At 46.7% G+C, this 16,524-nt stretch overlaps 1 protein-coding gene across 3 annotated transcripts in view; it reads left to right on the top strand.

The window, feature by feature from the left end:
* The first annotated feature begins 1,619 nt into the window (after window positions 1–1,619).
* Window positions 1,620–16,524, top strand: part of LOC121358799 — a 60,384-nt gene continuing 45,479 nt past the window's right edge. For all 3 annotated transcript variants that reach the window (XM_041477263.1, XM_041477264.1, XM_041477265.1), the window contains exon 1: window positions 1,620–2,227. In XM_041477263.1, the coding sequence (XP_041333197.1) occupies window positions 2,123–2,227 (105 nt within the window). In that variant the 5' untranslated portion in view covers window positions 1,620–2,122. The remainder of the gene's footprint in view (window positions 2,228–16,524) is intronic.

Here is a 16,524-nt window from a genome sequence, read left to right on the forward strand (position 1 = left end):
CCCTTCTCTGTTTCAGGGAGCTTTTTCAGCTTCATCTGTTCTGAAACAAAAACTAGGCCCTAGAGTTGATTGATCTCTGAATGGGAATGCAATCATACACAGTAGTTTAAGCTGATTGTGGTTTATGGGTTATATCTTACAGACCATTACAAGGACAGTCAGTGTCTCCAGAGCTGAAATAAGGATTGAATAAAGGCTTGGGGAATTTCGCTTTATATGGAAAAAAAAAAAAAAAAAAAAAAGGAAAAAATTATAAGAGAGTCTCAGTTGTTGGACTTTCGGATATACATTGGTTATTGGTTAGGTCCCAGAAATAATTCTTATCTAACATGAAATAAAATATTGCATATTTATATGGAGGATTTCTGGTTTCAGTCAGCGTTTTACTCCCTCCTACTGGATGCAGGATGCCAGACTAGTAATCTGCCCATGTGCACTATTCTCTGGTTTTTTAAATCCATGCAATAAGAAAAGCAGAAGTACCTACAGCAATATGTGGTGGCTTAGAGTCATAAGGTTGGATTGTGATTTCAATTTGCTGTGAACTCGGGGAAAACTAGGTGAAAACTAGGTGAAAAAGTCCTTGGTGTGAATGCAGAAGGCACAGAACAAGTATGGTTTAACAGATGGACAGTTTCCTACTGCAGACATCTTCTAAGAAGGCACTATCTGAAAAGCAAAATTTTTGCTTTCTGGCTCAGGCTCTGTGCTTGTTGTACTCATTCAAGAAAAAATACTTTGCTAAGTGGAGCTGAACCGAGGCCCTTTCCCCTGCAGCAAAGATGTGCTCTCTCTTTTCCACAGTCAGCACTTTAGGAGTGCTCTTATCTTGTTACAGGCCTGCTGGCTGAGAACTGGGAACCCACAGTTAACCAGCCTGCGCTCCTCTGGAATTTGTACACAAGCAGAGACCTCTGCAATGCTTCCTAGCTTGTCCCAGGAGGAAGGTTGGGACAAAAGATTCTGCTGGCCCCCAGGGACGGGTGATGGCCAAAAGGGACCTTTCACCTAGACACGGGGAGTTCATCGCCGGCACGGAGCTGGCAGTGGGTGAAAGCCCTTTGTTGTTACTGCCGGCAAACGTGTCGGCGGCTTCCTGTGCGTTCAAAGTGGCCGGGAGCCTATCAGTCAGCCCCGGATAACTTTCCTGACTGTTTTGCCAGGGAGGTGCTGGGGGACTGCCCATGGAAATGGGGCACCTTGTGCCCGAGGATGGCCTGTGCAGCAGGAGCTGGTGCTGGCCTGGCCCTGCGCTTGCGTTTCTGTGGGGAAAGGCTGTGGCGAGCTTCCCTGCTGCTGCAGGCGCCGTGCAAGTTCCCGGGGTGGCTCAAGGAACTCGAGACAGGACCCACGAGCCCTCCCTATGGATCTGTGCTCTGAATGGGAGGACAGGACAGACGGCTCACGGCATCCCGTTTTGGGATCCCTGGACTGAGCGGGCGGCAAGCCAGGATGCGGTAGCGCAGAGGCAGCTACCAGTCCCCTATATGCCGAGCAGAGCCCGCCCAGGTCGGGGAACTCAAGGACCGCCAGCGGTCGGGAAGGGCCGGTGACCCTTTAAGCGGAGTCCCCGCCCCGTCCCGCCCCGTCGGGCCAATGTGCGCCGCGGCTGCCGCGCCGCTTGTTACAAGTTTCCCGTGGCGGCGGTGCCGGAGGGAGCCCGGCGTGGTGGCGGGCCGCGGCAGCAGCGGGGCGCGATGCCCGGTGCCTGCCCGGGGCTGACCGGGCGGGAGCGCTGCCATGAGCGGAGCCCGGCGGCTCGGCCAGGGAGCTCTGCCGTCCCGCAGTGAGCACTCTGCGCCGAGTGTCTCTTGTCCCCTGCAGCACGCTGCCAGCTGGTACCTCCCTCCTTTCTGAAGCGTAACTGAGGAGGGGGTGGAAGGCAGAGGAAGTTTGGTGCTCAGTTTTTTTCCGCAGGCTTTGGAGAGGGATCCCCTTTGCGTCCCAGCGCGGAGGGCTGCAGGACGGGGTGCGGTGGCGGAGGGCAGAGGGGCAGAGCCGGGAGCGGCCGTGCGGAGCCGTGCCCCGCCGCCGCGTACCTGGCGTGCTGGATGCGAGCTCCGCGCAGCTCCGCCGAGCGTAGCGGCAGCGGCGCGGCAGATGCAGATGAGTGCGTGTGTGTATGCTTAACCCTTTCTTGGCTCCTCGGATTTGTACCATGCTGAAGATCCTCACCAAAAAGCTCAGGAACCAGAGTTTGAACGAAATTCAACCTTTCCAGCTAAAGGTAAGAGAAGCCGGTTTTGTCTCCGTTGTTTTTTTGTCCCCTTCAGGTAACTAGTAAGAGGGCCTTGAGAAGCTGGAAACTTGCAGTGTTTATTATGCTGGGTCAGTTTCCTCTCAGCCAGTGTGCTCAGGAGGAACTGGCCTAGGCTGTATTCCTGTTACTTAAAGTCCCGTTCCTTTGCACTCAGAATTACCCTGCACAATTCAGATAATACAGAAAGGTGTATGAAGACAGATGCAACTGTCTGTTCTTTAGAATGTTTTCCTTTTGATGGGATTCACATTGTGTAGGCATTTGCCTAGATACCCTTGTACGTGGGCAATCTGGAGCCTCTCAGCCCTTTCCAGGCTAGAACCCCACTGTGCTAGGTACTGTACAAACATGATTTACCTAAAATGCCTTTCAGCTCGTTATTTGCATTTCTCTCTCTTCTGGTCCTAAGGCCAGAATCTGAGCTGAAGTTTGCAGGCTGGATCATTGCTTTGACCCATAGCTTTCCAGATTCTTCTTGTACATCCGTTTTTAATGTTTAAAATAAAACTGAGGACCACAGATTCAGGATAAGAACTGTCTAAGCCCTTCCTGCCAAATATAAAGAGGAATTTTTGAGCCATATACTGCGGGATAAAAATGGAGCCATGACGAATGAGAAAAAAATACCAGATCCTGATTTGGCAAAATTGTTGTGAACCAAGGGATATCCTCTGAAATCAGCAGAGTTACTCTGGATTTGCACCAGTACTGTGGGAAGTGCAGCACCTGGCCCCAAATAAAAGAAGGGATCTGGGAAAAATAGCAGCCCTCGTTGCCTGAGTTGGGGGCTGGGGATTCGTATACCAGACTCTAGTGGAGTCTTTTGTATGTGTTACACAGAGGCTCATTGCCGTGTGGCTGCACTTCTGCGCAGTCACTCTGGACAGGCTGATGGCAACTTTGATGAAACATCAGCACTGTTTCTAACAAAGTTTGCTGTACTTCTTCCTCTGGGGATTGCACATTCTGTGGCTCTCAGGGGAGGCTGGGTTAGATTTTATTTTTGGAAGTAAAGTAAGGGCAGTGCTGTAGGTTGTAGTGGATTGATTCAGTGCAGAGTATTTGCAGAGGCAGTGAGGGTTTTTTTAACACTGTGTTTCTGGGCCTTAGGCTGCAATCTCCTCCTTTAGCTTTATTGTTTGTCTCTTGGAGCCTCAGGTCGTGAAACCGCGAGAATCTTTGGAAGGAGCTCTCAGAGGCAGATACAGCCTTCAGGATGCTTGGAGGTCTGCAGGAAAATGTGCATGAGTGGGCATCTGCAGCCATTTTGTTCATGTTAATGCCAAGGTTGTGCTGCAGACAGGTGGTCTGCATTTTTGCAGGCTTAGTGGAGACAGTCAAGCTTGCACTGTGCCTTGCTTGCAAGGCTTTTGCATAGCCCATCAGAGCTGTCTTTGCAGCCTGCAGTGGGGAGTGCTACAATGACTGGTACACATGTGTATGGGCAGAAAGCCAGACTTGCAAACTCTGAGTTTAAATCTGTTTTGTAGGTCTTTGGGGACCATGTGCAGCTGCCTGGTCTTGGTTGAGCCTTGCAGCAGCATACTAATTGCTTAATGGAGTGTGCAGTGCTGTGTCTTAGGTGTTGGACCAGAGCTCCTTGCAGGTATGGACCCTGGGTAGGTGTCACAGGGGGTGAGCAGTGTGGAAGCTTCTGGTGGCTGTGCTGTGCATGGACCCTGTGTCAAGGCCAAATGTCCTGTACCATTTTGCTCTACTGCCCTCATGATGTGGGGCTGCCAGGCACTGACCAGACTCAGCCTTCTTGGCCTTGGTCCGTGTCTATGCGGGCCTGTACGTATTCTGGCTTGTATGGTCAATGCATTAGTTAAAAGGTCCAGTGTGCTGTCATTGAAACCTAGTAAAAACCTAGGTAAGAGCACAGAACCAGGTCTGTAGAGGTCTGTAGCCCTGTAAGTGGAGAATGAGCATCAAGTTTGGATAGAGTAAGAATTGATCTACATTCACCACCCAAACCAAGTGCTTTCTGAGCTTTAATAACAGTGTGCTTAGCTGCTCATCTCCTTCATTGCCCACTTGCTTTAGCACTTTGGGTTTTTTGGGAAGTTCCCAAATTGAAGGAAAAGCAAGCTGCTGTTGTGCTTCTAGGTTACAACTGTACTGAAATTAGCCAAAGTCTCAGGAGACTGTCCTTGGGTAAACTGTCAACTCATTTTTACAAGTGTGGAAGATTTGACCAATCTTGGATTGGCATCAAGCTTTGGAAGTATTTTCAGGATGAAATTTCTGCCCACTGTAAAGGTTTTATTTTTGTAAGAAGTGTCCCAAATTGGTTTAGTGTGGCTGTAATAGGTCCTCCTAGTTTTCCCCTGCTTGGAGAAGCTGAGAGGATGCCATGTCCTTCTGTAAGTGAAACCACAAAATATGCAATCTTTGGGTGTTGATGTAATGGACTTCTCCTTTTCCATTCTAAAGCTGGCCTTTGGGCAGTTGGCAGCTAGGGCTGCTCAGAGGACTTTGACTCGAGATGTGCTGGTGTCTCTCAGAAAGTGTCCTTCCATTTCCCTTTCACCAGAAGTCACCATGGTGGGAAGGGGAGGACTGACTGACACTTCACCTGATGTTGGGTTAGCCTGATCAGCCAGTAGTTCCTGATAAGGGTGGCTGGGCTGTCAAGTGTGATAGGGTTCAAATTTGAGTGCCTCGCCTTGGAAGACAGCTGACCTTGCTTCACAGAATACCAGAATGGGTAAGGTTGGAAGGAATCACAGTTCCGGAATCATCTGTTCCAGGTTCCCTGCTCAAGCAGGGTCATGGTAGAGCACATGGCACAGGATAGTGCCCAGACAACTCTTGAATATCTTTAGTGAGGGAGACTCCACAACCTCTCTGGGCTTGGTCACCTACACAGTAAAGAAGTTCTTCCTTGTGTTCAGGTGGAACTTCCTGTGCATCTATCTGTTCCTGCCTGTTGCCCCTTGTCCTATTGCTCAGCACCATTGAGAAGAGCCTGGTTCCATCTTCTTGACACCCCCTCTTCAGGTATTTATATACATTGGTGAGATTCTCTCTGTTGCCTCTCTTTGAAACTGTTGAAACTGACCAGGTCCAGATCCCTCAGCCTCTCCTGCTAAGAGAGATGTTCCAGTCCTTTAATCATCTTTGTTACCCTCCACTGGACCCACTCAGGAGCTCCAGGTCTCTCTTGTACTGAGGAGCCCAGAACTGGACACAGCACTCCAGGTGTGGCCTCACCAGGGCTGAGTAGAGGGGCAGGATCACCTCCTCGACCTGCTGGCAGTGCTCTTCCTAATGCACCCCAGGACAGCACTGCCCTCCTTGGCCGCAGGACACGCTGCTGGCTCATGGATGGCTTGTTGTCCAACAGGACCCCAAGGTCCTTCTCCACAGAGCTGCTTTCCAGCATGTCAGCCACAGCTGTCATCTATGTGCTGGTCCATGGGGTTATTCTTCCTTAGGTGCAGAACTCTGCACTTACCTTTGTTGAATTTCAGAAGGTTCCTCTGTGCCCATCTCTCCAACCTGTCCTTCTGAAGGGCTGCACAGCCCTCTGGGGTATCAGCCACTCCTCCCAATTTTGTGACATCAGTGAACTCAATGAGGAGGCATCTGTCCCTTCATCCAAGTCATCGATGAGTGAGTTAAACAATATTGAGCCCAATACTGAACTTTGTAGGATACCTCTAATGACAGGCCTTCAGCCAGACCATCTACCACTGATTATGACCATCAGCCAGTTCTCAATCCGCCTCACTGTCCACTCATCTTGTCCACGCTTCCTGAGTTTGCCTATGAGGATGTTGTGAGAGACTGTGTTGGAAGTCTTGCTGAAGTCAATGTAGACAATATCCACTGCTCTCCCTTTATCCAGCCAGGTAGTTTTTTCCTTTTAGGAGGCAATTGGGTTTGTCAGGCATGACATTGGTAAATTCATGCTGACTACTCCTTGTCCTCCATGTGGATAGACATGGCCTCCAGAATGAGGCATTCCATCACACATTTCTGGGGATTGAGGTGAGGCACACTGGCAGGTGTTAGTTCCCTAACTCCTAATTCTTGCCTTTTTTGAAGACTGGGATAACATTTGCTTTTTTCCAGTTCTCAGGCACCTCTCGTGATCGCCATGACCTTCCAAAGATGATCGTGACTGGCCTAGCCCCATGGTATTTGCCAGCTTTCTCAACATTTGTGGAAGCATCTCATCAGAGCCTGTGGATTTGTGGATGTCAAGTTTTCTGAGGTGTCTTTTCCATTGGATACTTGTGCCCCTGTAGCAGGGGCAGCATGTCTGCTCCTGAGCTCTTAGCACAGCCTGTTAGCTTAAGAGCTTCAGCTCTTCAATCTTCAGCTTCTGTGGCTCAATCCAAAAAAGGAGAGGGCATTGCCTGGTGCCTCAGTCTTTGGTCTACCACTTGCTTCAATGGTCTGTTGTTATTGGCTAGATATTAGGCCAAATTCAGGAACCTTTTTGGCTGCTTTTGAGCCAGAAGTGGGTCTGACTTTACAGGTTAAGGATCATCTTTGATAATGGCTGGCAACTGGGTCTGTTTCAGAGCAGTTGAGACAGGACAAAAAAGTGAGATCAGAGGTGTGTCCCACACAGTAGTGAAATGCTTCAAAACCAGGAAAGTGAGAGGGACCTGTAACTCAATGCCTGATTTTTTTTTTTTTTTTTGTGTTAGTTGTCCAGTACTACAGTCTAGTGTAGTTTTTTATTATTTTCTTTCCTAGTTTTAGACTCGTAGCCCTGAGAAGCACTTCCTGAACTATTAAGTCAGGCTGATCAAGGAGCTTTTAAAATGCATATCTTGGGCTTGCATCTGGGTTTGTGATGGAGAACTGATATTGAGCCCTTAGAAGTGTTCTCTAACCAGCCCCATGAGCTTTCTGCAAATCAAATGTCTTATTCATCCCCACAGTTTGGGGTAGGGGTTTCTCACACAAATGTGTTTCTTCCAAGTTTCTCTTTAACTCTTGGGGCCTTGCTATTTATGTAGTGGCTCAAGTGTGGGTGTCTGTTTTCTGAGCTTTGCTTGCAAGCAAGCTCCTTCGGGCAGGGAGCATCTGGCTGGAACAAGTCTGTGCATTGCCAGTCAAACTAAGCCCTTAATTAGTGGCCCTAGGTGTTATCAGAATGAAACAGTTGGATTGTGGTGTGTTAAAAAATTAACTGGCTGGAACATGCAGCTAAAGAAGACTGAGCCCTTTAAAGGTGGCAATTTCATTCCAACTTGCTGTTGACACAAACAACTTTGGAGGTGATACAACTGATGTTCTAATCAACAAAAGTTGTTAAATTACTTATATACTTGGCATATTCACTTTGGTCGTGGGCAGACATAGTACAGGTACATTTGTCACTTCCTTAATGTTGATCAGTGATACAAAGTCAAATGTGAGTGTTCTGGTGACAGGGAACTCTTCTACATAACTTTAGCCTTGTACTTGCTTAAAGGGAATTGTGTGCTAGGTGCTAACACAGCCACTGTGTCAGTTGTCTTCATGTACTCTTGCAGCTTATATGTGTGCATACACAGCACTGGGGGCCAGAAAGTCATCCCAGTTATTTTCTGCTGGCATCTCTACCTGGAATCAGCTATGAGACTCTGGTCTGGCTGGCCAGCCCTGACAGGCAACTGGGAATCATCTTCATCCTCCCTGTATGAAGGGGATTCAGCTGGCTGTGCAAAGTGAACCTCAAGGCTGCAGGCAGTGAGTCCTGCAGTCAGCTTGTTACTCTGTGGAGTTGGGAGCATTATTTTTTTTCTCAGACCAAAAAAAGGAGTGGAGTAGCAATATTATTGATGCACGGTGCGTATGCTTTCAAAGATCTGCAGAAGTGCTCAGGCTTATTATGAATGAGGACAGGCTGATTTCTGCCTTCCTTTGGGCTGACTGCTTGTTGTGTGTCACAGGTCTTCGGCTTGGTGCAGGGAACATTTAGCTTTGAATGCTGTGGTGTATGCAGGTTTTCTCTCCTTTGTTGGTTTTCCAGCAGATGCCACAGGTTCATTCCTCTAAAGCTAGAGGACTCTGTTTTACATTGAAATTTTGCTTTTCTTCCTGTTACACCAGCTGGCTAAGTTAGATGCTTCTGGTTTGTCATAATTTCAGGAAAGTCACAAATGCGTGAATCTAAGTGTGCAAGTACAATTTTGACTTTTGGAGTACCTATGAATATGCGTGAAGTTAAACTTGTGATAATTTGGACTGGAAATATGTAGGTTTGTGGCTTAGAAAGGCTGTGATAGATACTTAGCTAAGGCAAAGAATAGAAGAGGCAATCCCAGTCACTTTAAGCCTTAGGTTTTTGAGACTTTTGCCTAAGGCATTGTAAAATAATAGGTTTGCAATTCTTTCTACTTGACTTTGAAGATCTGAATCTTTGAGGGTTGTCATCTTTTCTGTGCAGACATTCAGCACTGATAATCTCCTGTAATGACTTAATTCCAAAGAGTGATACTTCAGACAAATTGCAGATAACTACATATACAGCATGATTCGTTGACATTGAGGTAGTTTGTTGAGACATTCTCTCAGCTGGCCTTTATGACTGATAGGAAACTGTGGACTAGCTTAAAAAAAGTCCACCTCCCAAAGGCACAAATAAATCTCATTACTTTGTCTTGTATTTCCCAATTGTTGGTTTTTATTTGAATGAAAAACTAAATTCTGAAAAGTCAGTGCTATGTATTTAACTTGGGGATTTCAGTGAAAATGGATTATTTTTCTTTGCTGAATAGTGCAGTTCTTCATTTCCTGCTGTCATGCATTGTCCTACAAGTTCCAAATTGTCAAACTGTTTGGGATGCTAAATGTCTTCTTGAGCACGTAAAGAGCTCATATTTGACATGAAAACAGAAAGCAAAACCAGGTCATTATTTATTTTAATTATATGGCTTTCACAAAAAAGTAGGTTCACCTTTTCTTTTATTGTAAAAAGAAGGCATGCATCTGCTTAGGAGAATTCTGTGGAGTGGTGGGTGGGCAGAACACCGCTCTACTGTAGTGTGTCAGCCTGGCCAGCTTCCCTGGCTGTTCCTGGAGCATGCCTGGGGTCACAGCAGTGTTGTTGGGCTTCCTCGGAATGGGAACCAAGGGCTGTATTCCCTTTTCAGTGGGAAATAACACTCCCACACACATTGTAGGCAGCGCCAACCCCTCCCACCCCCGTGCCTTTATCTGTAGCCCCTGTTCTCCTGTTGAGTGGGATTCAGGTTGCCGGGTGATCCAGCTCTTCCTAGCAACCGGCATCACAGGTATGTGTGTGCTGGGCTGCGCGCTGCCGCAGGAGCCGCTGTGCGTGGCCGTGGGCAGCGCCTGTCTGTGCTCCTGCCACCGCTGGCCAGCAGTCAGCCAGCCGAGCTGCTTGTGAATAGGCACCAGCACCACCCACAAGTACTCAGCGGGAACACCCAGGCAAGGATTTAGAGAAAAGCCAATTAGTTGTGACCTTTATCTGCGCTGAAAGCATTCCCTGTGCAGCGAACTCTGCTGTGACCCAGGCCTGAAAGTCGATGTAAAGGACATATGGCCCAGTGTGACCTGTGCAGAGCCAGTCTGGGCACAGGGCTGCCCAGGCTGTGGGGATGCAGCAAGCAGGTGAAGCACAGCTCTTCTGGTTGGGCATGGTCACTCCTTGGGGGCGGACAGCTCAGGGTCTCTAGGCATTTCTTCCCCCTCTTGGTGTGTTCTTGCTTTTTGTGCCCATTATAACCTCCTCTCTGCCATGGGCTGGTCTGTTTGGACACAGACTTGGCATCCATATGTGCCCCAGTCTATATGTCACACTGAATTGTTCAGTTCCTATAGGACAGGCATTTTTAAGCTGGGGCATCTTAGGAGCTGGCTGAGGCAGAGGGAGCAGATCTTACATGATTAGTAGGGTTGTTTTTTTGTTTTGTTGGTTTTTTGGTTTGTAGGGTTTTGTTGTTGTTGTTTTAATCTCCTTTGTAGTCACTGCACGCCAAGTGCTCAGCCAGGTGAACTTTTGCTGTCCTGTTGAGCAGCTCTAGCAGAACTGGAATGCCACAATAGAGTACCCTTGTAAAGAACTCACATGGTTAGTTCTCTGAACCATCCCTGATGGCTTTATGGAGGGTGAAATACCATGGATGCTTATGGAAACTTCCTCTTGGACTTGTATGTAAGAAAGTTATCTTGCTTGGTAGATTTGCACCGAAGTGGTCACATGGCTGTATGTGCAGTAATCCAAATCCTGGTTCTTTCTAGCTATTCTGTGTTAGCACAACAGAATGTCATCTAACGGTGGCAGGAGCTAAAAGCCCAAAGAAGATTTTGGATTTTTGAGTGCTTTACAAAGCAGCTGGTGTGGACCAGCCCCTTGTTTCTTTGTTTCCAGCCCTCTCCTCCCCCAGTGCTCTTCTCCAGGCAGCTCGTCATCCAGGCTCAGCCTGCTGCCGGGAATCCAGCTTGCCAAGGCCTGAGCTGTGGTCCTGGGAGCAGATCCATGTCTGTGCATCTGGCATGCACCCTTCAGATGAGTGTTGTGAGCCAGCAGATGTGGTGAAACTTGGGGAAGTATCCCTAAGGCATGGTAGCCTGCTAGGCTGTGGGTTGCCTTCCTCAAACAGCGTGACTGGGTTAGTTGGTCCTTGTGCCCAGCAAACACGCCTGAGAAAAGCCTCTGCAGCTTTGCCTGGATTCACCTCCCCATCCTAGCTCCAGCATCAGACCATATGAGAAGAACTATGAGTTCAGGGCTTGAAACACTTTCTGAGGAGGAAAAGGAAACCAATTCCTGAGGTCTCCAGAGGAGGCTTTTATTAGTCACGTCTCCTGTTTCATCTATAGGTTCACCTGAGGTTTGTTGCCTGACTTCAGGGTAGATGGTCCTTATCTAAATTTAGATTTTTGAAAAGATGGGAGATGGCTGGTATTTGTGAGATGTCCAAATACCTCAATGTTCATAAATATCCACAATGAGAATAGGTGGGCCTTGGTTTCTGATATATCTAGGGACCAAATGATTGCTTGGTAGCTGATTAATTGATTTGTCTGGGCTACAAACCTGGTTTTGAGTCAGGATTTCAAGGAGATCGCACAATTTGAGGTGTTGATAGCACAAAGATCCTATCCCTTCACACTTATTTTGTTCAGCAGTCTGTCTCATCTTACCCCTTCCTAACGGGGTCACATTGTTTCCATGATGCATGCTGGTTTTTATTTAACTGATGTCCTTGCTTCTTGGCATGAAACAATCTGCCAAGCTCTATATGGACATAAGATGAGAATAAAATTTCCTTTGGTTGAATGGGGAATTTCCCATCTTAAGGAAAGGTGCCAGACAGGCAACTAAGTTCTCCAGTTTGCTAAGAGTGTGTCTGGATGTAAGCTGGAAAAATATAAAATAATCCTTCCATATCCTGTCACCCAGTTATTACACATAAAGCCAAGTGGTTATTCCAGACAGTTGTCTGCAGCTAGACTATTCTTGTGTGTGCCATTTTTTTTTTAAATATAGTTTTTTCTTTATTCCTATGAGTTGGTTATTCCAAGGGAATAAATTTCTATGGTCAAAGGCTAATTAAGAGGAAAGAACAGAGGTATTTGGTGTGAAGCATATAAACTGAAATAATTTAGAGGCTTGAAAAATCAGCAGCTTCCATGTACACATTTTTTTTTTGTTCACAGAGAACCCTTTTTGTTCTGGCTTGGACAGAGCAAATCACTTTTGGGAAGCCCCTCAATGGTGTTTTGCGGAGGGCTGCAGTGCAGTGCAGCTTTTCCTATCTTGCCCCTGAACTGATACATGGGGATGCTAATTTAGTATGTAGTGCTTGGACACTGTCTCAGTAGCACTCTGTGGTGGGGTGGGTTGGACCTGGCAGAACACTGTCACACTTTGCTGTGTGCATCCCCCTTATGTTGTGACATTGCAAGTAATTGCATGGTGCTCTGTTCTGCTTCCATGAATGGGATTTAGGAGCATCCATCCCATGTCAGACCTACAGTTTCCCCCAGTAGCCTATCCTCCTGAATTAGTAACCTAGTAAGTTTCTTCTGCCTAAACCTGTTGATTTTACACCACCATATCTGTGTAGGGTTATTTACATCCAGAACATCCTGTGGCAGAGTATTTCACACCTTAACTACACCTGCCAAATGATCACCTGTTATTTGTTTAGGACATAACTCATACTAATTTAATTTTGTGCCTCCTGTCCTGTATATTGGAGAAGAGAGTGAATATTCAAATTCTGTCTTTGTGAATATTCAAATTCTGTCTTCTTTTCTAGGTCACCCCTCCATGTGTGGGATGATCTGACAACCCATTTGTCAGATTTTCCCAACTAGGAACCGCTTGAAATCACAAAATATTTACCAGAAAAGGATCTGGTGCAGTGAGAGACATTGCAAGTTGTGACATGCTCCTGACTCTTACTTTGAAGGTGCCTGACCAGACGGATCAAAGACCTGGTCTGAAAGGATTAACCTACTGGTTTGCCCTCTGATAAAACACAAGAAGTTTGGTGTAAATCCATAGAGATGAAACAGCTCTCATCTGCTTGCACTCAGAGGGGTTAATGTGAGATTTTGAGGGGAGGAGAAGCCTGAAATGTCTCATGTGCTCCAAATGTATTTTCCAGCCTGACTGTAAGGCATTGTTCCTTGTGTTTGCAAATGTGGCTAATGTAGTTCTTTATGGCTGAGCAGAGGTGAGTGTCGAGTGAGGTCTCCCAACACAAGCAGCTTCTCCTTAGCTAAGGAAGTATCTCAGGGCAAAGGCAGTTGCCCTCTGAGTCTTTTGAGTAGGGAGTGGAAAAACTGTTACCAGATGTGTTGTTTATGCCAGCTGCTGTCAGCCGTGCTTCCCTGGTTGAGGGGGCTCATGGAATGCTGAGGAGCTGCTGTAAACTGCCTGAGAAGTTGGCCTGTGCAAAGAAACCTTTTCCCATCACAGCAATGTAGTAACTGAGCCAGGCTGATGGGATGGGGTATGGGTCGGGAGGGGGGGGTGTATTTAAATCCCCGTGGCCAAGGCTGGAATGGTTGGCAGTGGTGTGAGCAGCGAGCTCCCGTCCTCCCTCCTAATTTAAATGCATTACAGATAAGATCAGCTATTAGAGGTGCCTCTCCAGTTGTAGGTGTCCCTTGTACTGTCTTCCTCTTATGTCTGAGAGGGTTTTAAACCTCCGATAAATAGTGTTGCTTTTAATCTGACTATTTGGAGCTGAGGTTTAGCAGCAAATGGGCTGTAAATTACAGATGGAGCTAAGTCACTGTGTTTTAGTGCAGCGTGGATGAGGCCCTGTAAAGAAGGTCTTTAATCCTTTTTGTCTTCCTGGATTGCTGTGCTTTGTGGTGTCAACCCTGCTGAGTGACGCTGCTCCTGCCGGGTGTGAGCCAGGCGATTGCCAGGGCTCCAAGCTGAGAGCTGTCAGGGGAGTGGACCTCCTTTGCAAAGGGGTCTCTTTGCATCACAACTGCGTTGCTGCTTCTTTCTGATACGTTTCTTTGTTCTCATCTGAGCTATGTTGTCTCCCTTCATGGGATGAGAAAGCTAACAGGTGAACGCCACCCTCACAAGAATCCTTGAAATTTGTGTAGGAATTAGCCATAGCTCTCTTTATTGCAGCAGCAAAGCTATAAGTAGAGTAACAGAGCTATTGAGAAGCTCATAGTGTGATTCTGTCACATGCAGGTGACTGCCAGCTGGGGCAGGCTGGGCTGGGTATCTGCGAGGAGCAGAAGCTGAGTGTGGGAGGAATGTAGGAGGTTGGTGGGACACTTACTGGGCAGTGGCACAGCTGGGAGCTTTATGTGCAGGTAGAAGTGGAGTTGGAGGAGTGTATGGTTTCAATGGTTATAGCAGAGCTATAAGCCTCAACTAGCCTCTTAAGCTAACAACATAAGGATAGTTTGAGAATTTTGTAAAAGTTCTTGCTACCAGAAGGAGTGATACATATCACAGCATGGAGCTGCACCGTTCCCCTGGCTCCCATGCTGAAGAAGTGGTCTTACTTTGGAACTCAGTGGTCTGGGAAGTCAAGAAGGAAATTGAAGGATTAAAGACTCTACTTCCGTGGTAACACCTTTGTTACCAGACCCCATCCACCTGCTGAGTGAGGGCTGTAGTGACTTTATCTCTATTTTTAACAAGTGAAATTTATAACATTGAAACCATGGCTCCAAACATGACTGCAGCTATGTTCTATCAGAGAGGTTCTTGTTCTCATAGTGGCTTTGAGGATAAATAAACTTAATAATGTTCTCTCAGATTTGAGTATTTTGTGTGGTAAGGAACAGAGTCTGGGTGGTTTTTGTCTAGGAGGCCTTTTAAAGACTAAGTTTTTAATTGATAGCATTCATTTTTTGCCTTTTGTTGTCACAGAAGCATGATGCCTGATAGGAGGAGTGAGTGCCTCTATATGGGTGCCTATACCATTGGTAGAACTAAGTCTGTTCTAGGCTGTTTGCAAGTAATTATTTCTATTTCAGGTGGAATTTAAAAGCTTGATCTTAGTTTTATTCTTGTAACAATATTTGCCCAGAGTTCCTGAGAACAGACCCAGAGTGGGTAGGAGTCTCAATTGCAGGCATCAGCTGTATTCACTTCCCTGGCACTGGGGAACGTGGGATATTTACTTTCTGGTGCCTGTGCACACCAAGTGTTCAAGCACCGTAGGCTCACTGGTGGTGTAAACATACTTTTCTGGATTAATGGTAAAGCACTGGGACTTGCTGGGTTTCTCGGGGGTTTTTTGTTTGGTTGGTTTCTGTTTTGTAAACCCTCTGGTGTTTTTATCTTTACTTTCCTTCTGAAAAATCATCTCAGCTTAGCCCTGGGAAGAGCAGGGGAAGATTTTGAAAAAGAGGTTTGTACACTCTGACTGCTGCAAAGAGAACTAATGTGGGGCACATGAGAGAGTGCAGAGAGTCAGTTGTGTTGGCGTGAACCATGTTTTGACCAGTGAAAACAGCAACCCTTTCCAGGGCTGAAGCCAGCCCCACTGCACTTGTCTGCATAGAGTCCTCTGGCTTACTCTGCTTGCAGATGAGGATCCCCAGCACTAGGGTAGTGTATCTCTGCTTTAGTTCTAGTCAGATTTGTCCACAGGTGCCATTTCTTTCCAGAAGCTGTAGACAGTATGGTCAATACACACCTATGTATTTGTGGAAGTGCAGGTGGATGAGGGAGACGATTTAAAATGGTAAGAGGACCAAGCATGTGCCTCCTCACACCCACACACCACTCATATCCTTACTGTTCTGTGTAGGCCTTGTGCCTTCCTTTCAAGATCTAGGTAGCCCAATTTAAGCCCATGCTTCTGGAAATGCAGGTCAGTCATTGCTCCTCAGAACAGAAGCTTGGCTTCCATGTTCTTTGATTAATGACTGCCACCACTTGCATCCTGAAAGTTGCCAGTGACAACCATGTTTGACTGTTTTTGTTCAGCACTGAACAAAAATAATAACTGTATTGTTAAAGCATTGCAGATTTGTCTACCTGGAGTGACTCTCTGCTTCCCTCACATCTGTGAAACCACTGACAATTAATACACTCCAGGCTCATGCAGAAGCTGGCATTCCTACAACAGGCATTTTGCTGTACTTGGCATAGGTAGGGCTTAGAAAACAAGGGCCTCAGGGAATGCTGTATCCCACTGGCCCATCCCAGCTTTCATTTACCCAACAGCTGCTCTGTCAAGCAGGACCATGTTCAAGGGTTATGAGCCCTGGATTTGACTGTAGCCATGTGCAAGGAAATGGTGAATAGAGTTTGAAGGCAGACCTACTGTGATAATTAAAGAGGAACATAGTAACATGGAAAAAATATTCTAGAAGAGCTTTTCCAAACCAGGACGGTTCTTGCTGGGAATTTAGCTGTTGAAGGACCCCAGCTGTAAACCCCAGATATAGCCTGGGCAGTCACATCTCATATGTGGGTGTTTGAAGATTGAACTGAACTTTAACTTGGCAACTTTTCTTCAGGAGACAACCAGCCTGTTGTACTAGCATATATTCTTCCTGATATTCACTGAATATCTCTCAAAATTAAAGGAGATGTTGGGAAAGGAGTTGCACATTAATTTGAAGGTCTTTTGACTCATTCCTTCCTTCTTCCTAATGTTCCATGGCTCAAAACTGCCTTTCAGTGTCTCATCTACCTTGTTTTCCAACTCTCTCTAATTCAGAGTCTCTTATAGTTGGCAGGATGGCACCTCCCTCATTCAAGATCAGGCAGTGTCCCGTGGCAACTGTACCAGTTGTTGACTTGGAAAAATAACACTAGGGAAATTCAGTGAAATGTTTTTGCT

Source organism: Pyrgilauda ruficollis, unplaced genomic scaffold (genome assembly GCF_017590135.1).
Source record: "Pyrgilauda ruficollis isolate IOZ18807 unplaced genomic scaffold, ASM1759013v1 scaffold4, whole genome shotgun sequence".
NCBI classification, from domain to species: Eukaryota; Metazoa; Chordata; class Aves; order Passeriformes; family Passeridae; genus Pyrgilauda; species Pyrgilauda ruficollis.